General features: G+C 42.7%; 1 protein-coding gene and 1 pseudogene across 1 annotated transcript; both read right to left on the bottom strand.

Moving 5' to 3' along the window:
• Positions 1-1,782: 1,782 nt before the first annotated feature.
• Positions 1,783-2,725, bottom strand: LOC104679781 (annotated as a pseudogene).
• A 10,883-nt stretch (positions 2,726-13,608) lies between these two features.
• LOC104681148 (olfactory receptor 2T2) lies at positions 13,609-14,584 on the bottom strand. Its single transcript, XM_010387367.2, is given in 2 exon segments — positions 13,609-13,779; positions 13,781-14,584. Coding segments are annotated over 2 exon segments (975 nt in total).
• Between the last annotated feature and the right edge of the window lie 651 nt (positions 14,585-15,235).

Here is a 15,235-nt window from a genome sequence, read left to right as displayed (position 1 = left end):
TATCTCCATTACAAATTGTCCAAGTTACAAATAACCTTCATGTTGCTAAATACCATAACCAAATCTCATTTCAACCATAAACGGTACTTGTTGCAGTTGCCAACACTATCTTTTAAACACTTTGTCTTAGATTTTATTTCTTACCTCATAAAATCCTCTTTTCTAATTCTTCATGTGACACCAGCTGCCTCAGATCTGTCTCAAGCTTTCAGAAAATTCTTTAAAAACCTATGTGTTTAAACACTTCGTACTCTGAGGATTATTAAATGTTTACCTATGTTCAGAGCTCTGATCTGAACTACAATTGACTTTACATATAGCTTCAATATTTTTATTTATGTATTTATTTTGAGACAAGTTCTCACTGCCACTCAGGCTGGAGCACAGTGGTGCCATCACAGCTCACTGCAGCCTCAACTTCTCAGCCTCCAGTGATCCTCCCACCTCAGCCTCCCAAGTAGCTGGGACTACAGGTGGGTGCCACCACACCCAACTAATACTTGTATTTTTGGTCAAGATGGGGTTTTGCTAATGTTGGCAGGCTGGTCTCGAAACTCCTGAGCTCAAGCAATTCACCCTCCTTGGCCTCCCTACAGTGCTGGGATTACAGGTGTGAGTCAGTGCACCCAGCCTAGCTTAAATACCTCATAGAGTTTTCCAAATTATCTTGACAAGTGAATTCTTGATTTCTGCTACAGGCCACTGTAGTTTTCCAAATCTCAGAAATTCAAATTTTTAGTCCCTTGGGCCCAAACCAATAAGTTATCCTTCACTCTACATCTGTTGCTGACATACCCCAAATCCATGAGCTAAATCCTTTTTGGTGTCCACCCTACCCAAGCCATCCTTGTTTCTCATCTTTGAAACCTCCTGAATTGTCTTCCTGTATCCATGTTTCCCTTTGTTCTATTTTCCTACACCACAGGCACAGTGATGCTTTTAGACATGTGTTTGTTATCATATGACACCCACATGGAAGACTCCAAGGACTTCCCACCCCACTCAGCCTAATTCAAACTGCCTTAAGGGTTGTTGTTGAATCACATACAACTTGGAAAAGTGCAGTTTCTGGCCATGGATGTTAACGAACCTGGTGTCCTGTTAATGCTCAAGGAAAGTGGCAGCCGTGTTCTTTGATGCTAAGTACTAGAGTCTCTGCCCTGTGCGTAGCTGTGTCATGTGGAGCCTCCACCCATTCATACTCAGTTCTGTGCAATTCACCAGCGTTTTTTGTGGCCTAGTATTTGACAGCTGCTGTCTGTACTCAAGAGGGTCAGAGATCCAAAGATATTAGAGCTTACAGTTACTTGGTGTCAATACTATAATAAACACGACTAAAGTGTGTGCTTTATCTTCTTTGCCACTTGTGTATTGACATTCTTTTACTCTATTGCTACAAAACCAATCACAGAATTTGACTGTAGACATTAGATAGCTTTTGTAGGTTTCTCTTTCATTTTGTGTTGTTTAAACATGAACAAATATTGTGAAGGAGGATCTAGTTCAGAGTGAACGGTTGCTGTGAACTCTATCTGGAGTTTTTCTTCCCTAGAGAAAACAAACAATTATTTAACTGAATAAACCATTCTTGATACTTCACTGAAAGGTCTCTGCAGAACAGAACAGCTTTCCCTTGCTCCCCTGAGGACCATGAATCCAGACAGGGTCAATCATCCTAATTGCCAATAGTAAGTAGACGTTGACAGCTGACCAAATCATCTCCAGGGAAACAGGGCACACGGAGGAAGGTCTTCGGAGCCTCACCCTCCTGGCAGTGACTCTCTAAGCATCACTTGTGGTGACTTTCTGAGCAGATGAGGAACCTGCAAGCACCTTTTTAAATGCCCCATGACGTCCTTTTTTGAGGCTGTAGGTGAGAGGGTTGAGCACGGGGGTGACAATGGAATCGAGGCTGACACTACCTCGTCCTGCTCGAGGGTGTGGAACGACGGGGGCAGCACGTGTGTGTAGAAGGCAGCTCCACGGAAGATGCTGACCACAGTCAAGTGCGAGGAACGGGTGGTGAAGGCCTTTCTGCGACCTTCAGCAGAGCGCATGCGGTGGACGGTTAACGAGACGAGGGAGTAGGAGGTGGAGACGATCGAGATGGGGATGAGCAACATGAGGACACAGCAGATGCACATCTGAGTTTCATACAAGGACATGTCCGCACAGGCCAGTTTGAGAACAGCCGGGATCTCACAAAAAGTGGTTGATACTGCAGGAGCCATAGTAAGGGACAGTCACAGTGATGGGAGTGAGCAGAAAGCCAGCGAGGGAGCCACCAAACCAGGCACCAGCAGCCAGCAAGAGACACATCTTGTGGTCCATCAGGACTGGGTATCTCAGAGGGCTACAGCCAGCCACGTAGCGGTCATAGGCCGTGAGGCCCAGGAGGAAGAACTCAGAACCGATCCTGGTCACGTAGCGGAAGATCTGGATGCCACAGGCCACAAAGGAAATGGTCCTGTCTCTAGGAACCATGTCCACCAGGAGCTCTGGGGCAGTGGCGCCGATGAAAAGGGTGTCCATGAGGGGCAGCTGGCTGAGCGGAAAGCACATGGGGGTGTGGAGGCGACAGTCCACCCGAATGAAGAATATCATGACCAACTTTGCAGTTGCAGCCACTGCGAAAACAGCCAAGATCACTGAATACGATCCCCGTAGCCTCACCCTTCACCAGAAGCCCCAGGAGGGTGAAGTCAGAGGATGACGCATTCGTCATTGATGTGGCCCCACGAGCATCCCAGGGCAGAGGGAAGACAAGGCCCAGGGAGGAGGCAAGAACGTGTTCAAGATGGGAAAGGTCTGCAGTGGAGGTGACACTTCTGAGGGTACTGTCAGGATGAAGCTTCCAGGGTAGAGGCTAGAAAAGAACAAGCAGACCAACATGTGCGTCATAAAGCAGAAACCGTGGCTGCATTTCCCTGTCAGAACTGCTGCTTCTGTATTGTGTCTGTGTTCATCATGCTGCTGGAGGTTACGGTAACCGCATGATACAATTGCTGTGTGCTACACCAAGAACGGGGTTTTAACCGTGTCTGGTCCGTCCATGCTGCATTTCTCATCTCCAGGACGTTATCTAGCCCTTAGTAGGGTTAAGTAACTGCTAGTTGGAAAAGCAAGATGCTCGATTCATTGATTGGCAGAATGGATAAAGGGGAGTGAAGTAAATCACTGAGGAAATGGTTAGGATACCTTTTGAGGTTTCATGAATAAAATGTTCCCTATGTTTCATTATTTGTATAAGTTTAAGGGCGAGTGCAGTGTCACGACATGGATGTGTTGCACAGTGGAGTCTTGTCCTTTAGTGTAACCGTAATTCAAACAGCGTAGGTTGTGCTCGTATTAATTTCTCACCCCTCGGTCCCCCTTTCACTCCCTACTCCTCCAAGTCTTCGATGCCTATTATGCCACTGTAGGTCTACAGTTGGGACTCCTCCCTGTTCTCTGTGCTGTTTTGCTAACCTTTTTGCAGATCTTTCTTCAGATAGTTTTCTTCACCCTCTAACTTATTTGCAAAAAGCTCCAGAATTAAATTTTTAAAAAGCGGTTTACGACACTAAGCTGACTCCTTACATTGCTCTCCATTGCTACTGTAGGTTTGGGAAATGGGCAGGGAAATTACAAGGAAAGTGTTGGCAGGTTGAAGCTATGTCACCAGAAGACACAGGAACAGGGTTCACCGAGCTACATGTCTGCCAGCGTTAACCAGAACTGAGGCCAGAGCTAAACTCAGGCTTAGAAAGCTATGGAGATGTATGGGAATGTGACAGCAACAGGCCAGTTTAAGGAGGGATTTTATCTTTAACATATCAGGTGGAAGATTCAAATGTTAGACAAAAAGAACCATACATGTAGTAAAAATTACCACCCTCTGCCCACCCACCAGGCCCCCATCCCCTGCATGGCAGGCCTCAGTGGCTTCAGTTTCAAACATTTATCAAAGGGGGAGCCCAGGTGCACGTTGCAAGGCTTTTTCCACCTTTAACATGTTGCTGGACACGTTGGCTCCGCTATCCAGTGTTGCCAGATTTAGCAAATACAGGTACAGGATACTCAGCTATGTTTGACTTTCAGATAATCAAAAAATCTGTTTAAGTTTTAATGTACTTACAACCAAAAAAGGGTTCACCGTTTATCTGAAATTCAAATTTAGCTGGTTGTCCTTTACCACGCTGAAGTCATACCTGGCTTCACAAAGGTGCCAGAATTGTAATGACCTTGAAAAGTGACCAGTAGAATCACTACAAATTAATAGAGTCTAAAACACGTTATATACCAACATCAAAATTAAACTGGCTTACTCCCAATTTCCCTGTGATGGATACATTCAGATTACTGTGAGAGGGGCTAAGGACTGTGGCCTCCTCTGTCAGGCCTCCCAGAAATACTCTGTGGTCAAAACTCTAAGTCTTTGCTAGTGAGTCTTAGCCTCCTGATCTTTTAAATTCTATTCCATTTCCCAAGGATAACTGAACACATGTCTAAAAATATATTCTAATTCAAAGTCCAAAAATATAAAACAACTCCAAAAACGTCCTAGAATCAACCCACACTAAGGAGAAGAGAGCACATCTCTGTCATATTAAACAAATTCAAACATTTTATCCAAAATGTATAACACACTAAAAACAGGCCAGGTGTGGTGGTTCATGCCTGTGACCCCAGCACTTAGAGAGGCCAAGGATCACTTGAAGCCAGGAGTTTGAGATGAGCCTGGTCTAGGCAACATAGCAGAGCTCGTCTTTATAAAAACATGAACTAGCCAGGCGTGGTGGTGCATGTCTGCCGTCCCAGCAACTCAGGAGGCTGAGCTGGGAGAATTGCTTGAGGCTAGAGTTTGAGGTTACAGAGAGCTAGGATTGTGCCACTGCACTCCAGCCTGGGTGACAGAGCAACCCGTCTCTAAAAAAGAAATGAATAAGTAAAACATTTATAACAATTAAACATCTAGAGCATTTCTCGTGTCCACAGTTCGTAGGTGCCTGGCTTAATCCATCGTGACATTTTAACCTGGTTGTTCCACGAACTTTCCCACGATCTCCCTGCTGTCCCATGAATCCCTCCCATCCAGTCTCAGCAGAACCATCCAAGTCACAGTGGGACCCCCGCATCGCCCCAGGCCGCTTTCCGCTGGAAACCCTGCCCTTGTGCTTTATGTCATGCGTTAAGATCCGTCACGTTCTGAACGTTTCATCCTCTGAAATCGTCTCCTGCCGACTCCAGCCTGTTTGTCCCTGGGCTGCAGCGACGGTGGCTTCCTTGCTTGTTCTCTGTCCCCACTTTGCAAGAGCCCTGATCTTTGTGTCTGCTGCTCCCCTTGGCTGGGCTCCTCCTCCATCCATACAAGGCCATCCCCTCGTGTCCTTCCGGGCTTTGCTCAAAAGCCACCTGCTCAGAGGGGCCTGTTCTGGTCCTATGACTTTTTCTTCACTTTTCTTCACACCGTCTGACACACTATGCTGTGTTTTATCTCTTCAAGCTGGAAAGTAAAGCTTCATGTGAATAAGGGGTTTTGCCGATTTTGTTAACTGAACTCTCACCATCTAAAGAAAAACTGGCACATTGTAAATCTTGGTTGAATAAATCGTTTTTAAACACATGCAGCCAGCAAAAAATGCAAATTATTTTTATGCTTTTTAAGATGTCTAGAATTCCTTCAAAACACCTCCTGATTTTATAAAACGTGCTCAAGAAATAATTTTCATGCCAGGCACTTGTGTTTATCTTCAATGCAAAATAAAATTGACAAAAAAAAGGGATCCGCCCACATTTGATAAGAAACTTCATTCTAGGAAACAAATCACAAGTTTCTAAGATCAGACAGCAATATAACTTTTAACTTCTAAATCATTCGTTTATATACAGTACAAATTTGAGAATGATGCTGTGGTTTAAAATATACCTAGAGTAACTAAGATGTCAGCATAATTCACAAAAAAGGAGGGACTCGCCACTTCCTCTGCCTTCTGAATCTGTCCTCGCTATGACAGGTCTTCACTCAGGTAGGTACCAATAGGTTGAAATAACTTTAGCTTCAAGTGTTATTACACATCCAGAGATTGTACTGTAGATGTTAATAGTTAGAATTCACCTTACGTTAAACAAAAAGAAAATTGTGTATGATTTGTTGCAGAATTCCATCTGCCTTTTATGATTAGAATAGTTGTCTTAAATAATGCCATAGGGCTTAATTTGCTACTTAAATTGAATGATGCTCTAATACTTAGTTTAATGGTAAATATAACCATATGGGCAGAATAATCTTCTGCCTTCAGCAAAGGTCCTCATGTGCTAACGTCTGGAACCAATGAATATGCTCTCTTAAAGACTTTGCAGGTATGATTAAGAATTCTGAGATGAGGAGATTATTCTGAATTATGCTGTCGGACTCAATGTAAATGCCAAGGCCTTACATGGGAGAGAGGCGGCAGGAGAGATCAGACGTGATATGAAAACAGGTCAGGTCGGGGGGACTCAGTCGGTCTCTGGGTCTGACGATAGAGGGGACCCCAAGCCAAGGAATGTAGGCGGTCTCTAGAAACTGGAGAGGGCTAAGAAATATTCTCTTACAACCTCGTAGAAAAGAAGGTAGTCTTTCCAACATCGTGATTTCAATGCAGCAAGACCAGCTTCCAACTTCTGACCTCCAGGCTGTGCTATTACAAAACTTGGTGGTCATTTGGTACCACGGCCATAGGGAACTTCTATGCCAATAAATGATTTTCTTCGATTTTAGACAAAATTGGGATGTGTTGCAATAATAAACGGGCCAGCACTCGTGTAGTGCTTGCTGGGTCCCAGGCACCACGGCACGGGTGCCAATGTTTCCACCTGCTCCTCACAGCACCTCCACGGCTCCATCACTGGACTTATCCCCATCTCACAGCTGGTAAAACAGGCTCGGAAGTCAGGTGGGAGAGCTGGACCCAGGCTCAAGGACTCAGCTTTTGTTTTTCATGCTCTCTGCCTTAGCTACTCCCCAAAGACAATATCCCTTTGAGCATCACTTAAGTTTACAGCCAGCAAAAGTAGTTAAATGAATACAGGGTACAAGGCCATAAACACACAAGAAAAATATGGATTTCTGATCACAAGTTGTCAAAGTAATCAAGTGACAAAATGAAGTTAATTATCCAGAAACTCAAAATTCTCCCTAACTCCTGGGAAATTCTCAGTCATTACACACCTGCCTGCAGGTGTCTGGCTTTATATTGGGGTCCATGAAAAAAAAATCTCAAATGTACCCCGAGAAAGGTCTTGCCAGTGCCCCTCACACATCTCTGCTGTGAGACTACAGAGGGCGATGACCCATCTTGCAGCAGACATCGCAATGCCCCACTCAACAGGCACGTCTCCAGTCCCACACAGCATTGCCACTGTTAACACGCAGCCCTGTACATTCTATGCCCTGTTGGGATTTCAGATTTGAAGATCTCTAATGTGGCAGAGTTCACCTAAGGAGAGAACAATTCCGATGTTTCTAGCATAAAGACAAGACAAATATATATTTAAGGTAATGGATATCTCAGTTACATTGATTTGATCTTTACAAATCATATGAATGTATTATCATATGTACCTTACAAAAATACAGAATGACCCTTGAATATTGCAATTGAAATAAATTCATTTCAAAAAAATTACAGAAGTGTGAACTGAATTTAAATACTTGTGGAATAGATGGAAATGGTACTCGAGTGATCCTATCAATGATTTATGAAACCTTTTTTCAACGTAATTGTCCTTGTATACAATGTCTTCTTAGGTACTGAAGACCCCCAATGGGCAGGAGAGAGATTTTTAAAACAGTTTTAAAAGACAATTTAAAGGGCCAATGCTGTAGTGAGACTTTGCTATTCTTATGGTTATGTTTAATTTTGTTGTAACACACTAGATCAATTTCTTAGAAGTTCCCTAAAGGAGGGGGCATGGGGGAACTCAAGTTACAGGACAGTCTCCTTACTATGGATCGAGGACAGTCATGGGACCATTTTTCATATTATTCACGACTTCAGCCAGGTCAGATTACCTAGACTTAGTTATTGAACTAAACATCTTTGGAAAATTAAAGGTGTTTTTGGCCTCTTTCGCCAATCAAGTGATCTTTTCAGGCCTCTCTCAGGTGGAGTCGTAAAAACTCATCACTCCTTCCTAATACGTGTCTATCACTGTGCAGTTAGGGTCACATTCTTCTTACTCTAGTAAGGCGATGAAACATAGTGAAACGTGAATACACGCAGTGGGGCACTGGCTTGCCAGAGGCAGGGTCTTGAACTTAATTTTATTCTTCCCTAGAGCATGCACCCATAAAGCTTCCTCAAATAGCAATGTAGAAGGGCCACAGTGCAGAAATAGTTTGTCAATCTTATTCAACTTGAACTTCTACATGAGAGCTGGGTTGTATCAACATTGATAAAGGGGGAACCTCAAACTGCTGGTGGGAATTAGAACGGGTTTTCTGGGGTTTTTTGAGAGAGCACGAAGTCAATGCCAGGAGTTTAAAAAATATGTACAAGCTTCCACTCCTAGGAAAGTGTAGTATGGAAATAATCAGATGAGTGGGCAACTTATTAAAAAAACCATTCTGGTGTTATTTTGCAATAAGTGGAAGTAACCTAAGCATCTGCCAACTGGACACATACTAGATAATTTAGGTTTTAGTACATAATAGAGTTCTAAGTGACCACTGGAATGTAAGGTGATCTACATTCATCACCATATAGCAGGTTCATTGTATTCTGAAGTGAAAAGGTGGCATATTTTCAACCTCTATAATATATATACATATGCATGTGTGTGTGTATATGTATCTATGTGTGTGTGTATATATATATGTGTGTGTTTAATCTCCTTACAACTATACTCTCTGCCTTTGAACTGAAATCCCTTAATACATACACAGCGTGTATTATAATCTTGTCCTTAGAAATAATCAAAAGGAAGATTTTTAGTCTCTCAAATTACACAAAGCCATTACTCGCAAGCATCCTGCCTTGGGCCAAAATTGTATTATCCTTTCTCCCTTTGAAGTCGTTTCCCCACAGTTGACCCAGGGAGACAGCAAAGCAGTTCTCTTCATTAAACCTTCATATTCAGAAGCCGAGGCCCAAAGATATGGTTTTAACTGTTCAAACATGTTTTCTGATTTTAATTTTTCCAAGTTTATAGAATACTTAACACACCACTGATTTCAATTAAGCACTTTGGAATTCCAGGGAAAGAATTTTGATGACATCAGCTGACATATGCAATCCTAAACCTTGCAATTAAATTCAGTCATGAGTGTTCTGCTTCTACCCTTGAGCAAACGCCCCTAATGGAACTTACCTGGTTTGCTTCGAAGAAAGAATATATGAAGAATCTAGCAAAAGCCAATGACTTTTTTACATAAGCTGCAATTTTAAAATAGTTAGAAATCACTTAGTGAAGGTGGAAATAATTTAAGTACAGTTTTTGGGTTTTTTTTTTTTTTTTTTTTGCTTCTAGCATCACCCCGACATGCAGTTCTATGTGTGAGCCTGTATGAGTCATCTAACTTTGTTAATCTCCAGTTTCCACGACATCTCTTCAAACCTGAGATGCCAAGTTTTTTGTTTCTTTTTGTTTGTTTTTAAGGATTTTTAGAAACTAGAGTTTGTACTTTGGGGTAACTACGCCTTCTAAAGTGAAATAGTTTTCATTCATTTCTTACACTCGTATTTATTAAGGGCAAATTCATGAAATAGTTTTCACTCGTTTCTTATACTCATTTATTAAGGGCAGATTCTCCATCAGCAAAGTTTTTAGATCCTTGGGATGCATCACAAGATAAAGATCCTTGTTTTTAGGTTTGTGATGATTTAATAAAACCAAAGCAGCTTAAAGTGCTCATAAAAATACAATGTGAAATAACCAGAGTTGAAGCTACAGGTATTTATTTACCATTTTATATTCTTAACCAGTTGTATAAACCAAAGGAATGTAGTCAAAACAAACTACATATTTTCTTGGCCTTTGATGACCTGGGATTTAGAAGGAAGCATACAGTGAAATGCTGGAAAGTGTGTGCATGGTCAAGGGAGTCACCCAGGTTTAAGAAATCTACCCTCAATACAATCCAACTGGAAAAAAGCTTAAAAATGCATCTGATTTTTATCATTTGTGTAAGAATCAGCCTATTGCTTTAACTAAATAACCTATCAATGCCATACGATTATCTCTTAATACAATTGTTTCATGTATGGAACTTTGTAGAGTCAGGACCTGACGTTTTGGTCATTTTGCTTTCACATAATTGTCAGAATTCTCAGATTTCATTTAGAGTCAGTTTTAACTTGACAGGGATGTTCCGTCGCTTTAATTTTTTCAATTTTCAGTTTTTAATTTTTGTGGATACAGAGGTCTGCAATCTTTATACTAATTAGCATATTAGACAGTTATCTAATTATCTTCAGTTTCTCTGATCATTCCTTTTTGCCTCTATCTTCCTGAGTATTGAATAAGGCAGTTAAATAAGGCATTTAATAAGTAGACTTTATGCTTTCTTCTATTACAATTTCATATTGCCTAAATAGATGCTTGCTGTATAAATAAAACAAGTCTGTAGAAGCAAGTGTTCAGTTAACTTTATATCCATATCCCTCACCTGCAGAAAGACCCCACAGGGAATCCGATTACCCCTCAACGTGGGTCATCAGGTCCTCGCTAGACCAGCCTAACTGGCCTCCAACAGCAAATGAACATGGCTTTCATCAGCATGTTGCTCTGAAGGGACCTTTGTCCCCAGATCATTATGAGGGTTAAGCCGGCAGCTGCACATCGTGCCATGTGCTTCTCCCCTTTGTGTTCTGGAGACAGCCTTGCTGCCAAGGCTGGAGTGCAGTGGCACTATCTCGGCCCATTGTAACCTCCCTCTGAGTTCTAGTGATTCTCCTGCCTCAAGCCGACCAAGTAGCTGGGATTACAGGCATGTGCCACCACACCAATTTTTTGTATTTTTAGTAGAGACAGGGTTTCGCCATGTTGGCCAGGCTGGTCTCAAACTCCCGGCCTCAAGTGATCCACCTGCCTCGGCCACCTAAAATGCTGGGATTACAGGCTTGAGTCACCGTGCCCCGCCGCTTCTCCCCTTTGTAAATTATATCAGTATCATGGCTTGGCACAAAACACCAGACCAGAGGTTAGAAGACGTGGTTCTGAAGCCCCATCTGCCTCTCGCTTGAATGGGGAAATAATTTGCTGTGAACATCAGCTTCTACATCTCCCATGGGGCCGATTCTTTAATATTTTGTGAAGGTCAGAATCAAAAATCAGATAATATAGTTTTCAAAACTAGGGACAGTCCTGGGGACAGTCTATGTTTTCATTACTTGGATTAGTGCATGCTATGTTTCAGGTATACAACTGATAATATTAACCAAATTACTAAATATGTATATTACTAAAATAATTCATATATTTTAATAAGCAAATCTGGTGACCACAAATTACCTTATAAAGAATTTGGTGAGATGACTGGGGAAAAATCCTTGGTCACTCCCTTTTATAGTGGGACTAGTTTTATGTGTGACAAGAATGGGTACCCAGCATGTGTAAAATGAGAATTTTTTCTAAGTTGTATTAAAGTAGAGCCTACAACAGAAAAGTGCGCAACAGTGGAAAGATTGATAAATCACCAGGAAAAGAACATGTTGATGTAACCACCACGGAATTGCTTGAATAGACTCTTAAACATTGAATAAGTCACCTCCTTCCATGTCCCGATCACTGAAGTCCATGATATCCCTAGAAACTTGTCAAGATGCACCTCACTTATTGCTTCAGGTATACTTTTGAAATGTCTGTCAGTGTTAGAGTTAAATATTCTAGCCAAATGTGCAGAGAATTAATCTTGGAAATGTAAGAACAAAAGTCCTATTTTTTAATATATAGCAACTGAGGAAATGGGAAAACACAAATGTCCCAGGATAGAGCACAGAGGCAGTGTGAACCGGAGTTTTGTAGAGGGAAATGTGAACTGGAGTTTTGTAGAGGGAAATGTGAACCGGAGTTTTGCAGAGGGAAGAAAGATCAAGAGGGGTGCTAGCTAAGGCAGGAGAATGGGGAAGGGGGAGACGTTAGTGCAGATACAGAGCAATTAAATGTGAATGGAGCGCCATTGAAATAACACTGAGCGATTTCATAGATGAATCCTGGTCTGTTTCCTCACTTAATCCCTCCAGGACATTCTTCCATCTCTTTTCCATGTGTTTGATTTCAGGGTAAAGATCAAATTATTAGGAACGTTCTGAATAAGAAACCTAGGGATTAGCATATTGAAGGGAATATTCTTTATCTACATCAGCAACAAGGAGGAAACATTGTTCCTTCTGTGTTGACACTAGAACATAAGGCTGAGGAACCTTTGCTTAGTCTTCAACTGTGTAACCACTTTGTCCGGTGTTTTCTAAACCTTGTATCAATAAAATAAACACCAGGTCCCTCAATATTTTTTATTTCTATTTCAGGACCTTACACACAGAAGCAGCTAAAGTTAAATGGTGGGGTGAGTGCAGTCTTGGCTTAGTTAGTATTCCACCAAAGTCACACGTCTATCAAAGCACCACACCTACCTCCAACTCGTTACAGAAATACTTTAGCATATCAGTGAAGATGTTGAGAATAAGAAAATTGAGCAACTTATTTCCAAGGGAACTTAGTTAGCTAATAAATGTAGAATGAATAAACCAAGACATTTTATCTGTTACCATTTAAGCGTAAATGGCAGTTTTGTAGATTTTTGGCCGTGTAACCATCTTAATGGCAGTCAATTTTCAATCAATGAATCAATATTTATTTCCAGAAATATACTGGACTCCATGGGAATAAAGACAGGGCAAGTATTTATAATGCTTTATCACTTAGCTCTGAAATAAGAACATTCATAAAATGTAAGAATACAGAACCACAATACGATAGTATCACCTTCCTACAAGTTTTCTAAATAAAACTGCTACATGTTTAGCACTGGAAAATATTTTGCTTGTATTGAATGTTTGAAAGTAAATCAAGGAGGTGGCAAATGCTCCGATTTCCATTCAGAGGATGGTCAGCAACACAGACAGGAAGGATCATGATCGCAGGTTAACACGGGCACTCCAGAGGGCTGCTGGGCTCGCCAGGAATGGTTTCTAGGCCTGCCTGAGAATGCCCTCTGGAAAGGTTTCTTGGTGAATCCAGTTGAACAAGTTGGCTAATGCAGAGATGCTCCCCAGCTTTGCTATTGTTCCCGAGTAATCATCGCAACAGGGTGATTTTGCCTGTTAATAATTTTGAATTAGCTAAAAGTGACACTGAACAGGCTTCAGAAGCAATACCGTATGTTCTGGAATAGCTGCGTTATTGGTTGCAGCACCGCGGATGTTTGCAGAGTCCCCACTAGTCCTCCCTGATCACAGTTGCCACCCTGATGCCCTGGGAGTCCCCGATAGTCTTTCCTGGTCACAGTTGCCACCCTGATGCCCTGGGAGTCCCCGCTAGTCCTCCCTGATCACAGTCGCCACCCTGAGCTTCAGAAGCAGTACCGTATTTTCTGGAATAGCTGCGTCATTGGCCGCAGCACCGCAGCTGTTTGCCGAGTCCCCGCTAGTCCTTCCTCATCACAGTCCCCACCCTGATACCCTGGGAGGAGCCACATCTCCCCAGCACTTTCCTCAGAGCTGCGGCCACCTCTTTATTCCTCAAGCTGTAGATGAGTGGGTTGAGCATGGGGGTGAGGATGGTGTAGAAAGCAGACACTACTTTATCCTTCTCTGAGGGTGTGGTAGGAATGGGGCAGCACATTGGTGTAGAAGGCTGCCCCGTAGAAAATGCTCACCACCATGACGTGGGACGAACACGTAGCAAAGGCTTTGCGCCGGCCCTCAGCAGACTTCATCCGGTGGACAGTCAGGAGGATGCGCGTGTAGGACACAGAGATGACGGACAGAGGGAGCAGCAGCAGCAGCACGCAGCAGGCATACATCAGGGTCTCGTAGAGCGACGTGTCTATGCACGACAACTTCAGCACGGCTGGGATCTCACAGAAAAAGTGATTGATCTCTCGGGAGCTACAGAAGGGGAAACTCATAGTGACAGGAGTCAGCATGAACCCATCCAAGGAGCCACCCACCCAGGAGCCGAGCACCACGAATAAGCAGACCCTGCGGTTCATGAGGAGAGGGTACCGTAGAGGGTTGCACACAGCCACGTACCGGTCATAGGCCATGAGACCCAGCAGGAAGAATTCCCCTCCAATCAGGGTCAGGTAGAGGAAGATCTGAAGTGCACAGCCCAGGAAGGAAATGGTCTTGTCCTTGGACAGGAGGTCCTGGAGCATCTTGGGGACTGTGATACAGATGTAGATGGTATCCATGATGGAGAGCTGGCTGAGCAAGAAGTACATGGGAGTGTGGAGGCGGGAGTCCACATGGATGAGCAGAATCATGACCACGTTGGCTGTTATCGCCACCACAAAGATGGAGAAGACTATTGCAAAGAGAAGCCCGGGGAAGGCAGGATGGGTGATGAGGCCTATGAGGACGAAGTTAGTGGAGTTCTGGAGAAGACCCTCCATGCCCATGGTCCATGAGAGCTCCTTGAGCTGTCAAGGCAGAAATCTGGCAGCTTATTTAATGACCTGACATGTAGGAAGAACCCACCAGGAATAGTATGTCAGCAGCGTGTGATAAAACAGATCGCCTACTTCAGGGATCATTTGAAATCCCAGTTTCAGTGTTAATGATCTGTATGATATTGGACAGAAAATCAATCTCAACTCGGTTTCATTATCTGTGAAAAGCCATCCTAGTTCTATACAGGCGGGATGTGAGATGTAAATGTAATAATTCATACAGTACCTGGTTTAGAATCGGCTTTATTTTGAACTATCTTCTGAATACATTTTATAATCTTACCACTTTAGATTCAAAGTTTTCTGAGGGTGGTTACTGTGCCTTATTTCCCATTTCACCTTGCAATACATGGTTTGGGTTTAAATTGCTCTCTGCATCTCCATTAAGATTGTATTAAGAGCATACACAGACATCTACTTGTGACTTATGAAATTGGTAGAAGATATTCAAATAACTGACTTTTTTGGCTGCTGTTACTAACAGCTTTACGAAAGTCTGCAACCTCAAAGCAGTACAGATGACCTCATTTGAGGTCAGGAGCCACTGTCTTGTGGTTAGACTTTTGCCCTGCAAAGGGAGTTCATGTTTTAGTCATGGAT

This window comes from Rhinopithecus roxellana, chromosome 8 (genome assembly GCF_007565055.1).
Source record: "Rhinopithecus roxellana isolate Shanxi Qingling chromosome 8, ASM756505v1, whole genome shotgun sequence".
NCBI classification, from domain to species: domain Eukaryota; kingdom Metazoa; phylum Chordata; class Mammalia; order Primates; family Cercopithecidae; genus Rhinopithecus; species Rhinopithecus roxellana.
Note: the sequence above shows the minus strand (reverse complement) of the source record. Positions and strands in the feature narration are given on the sequence as shown.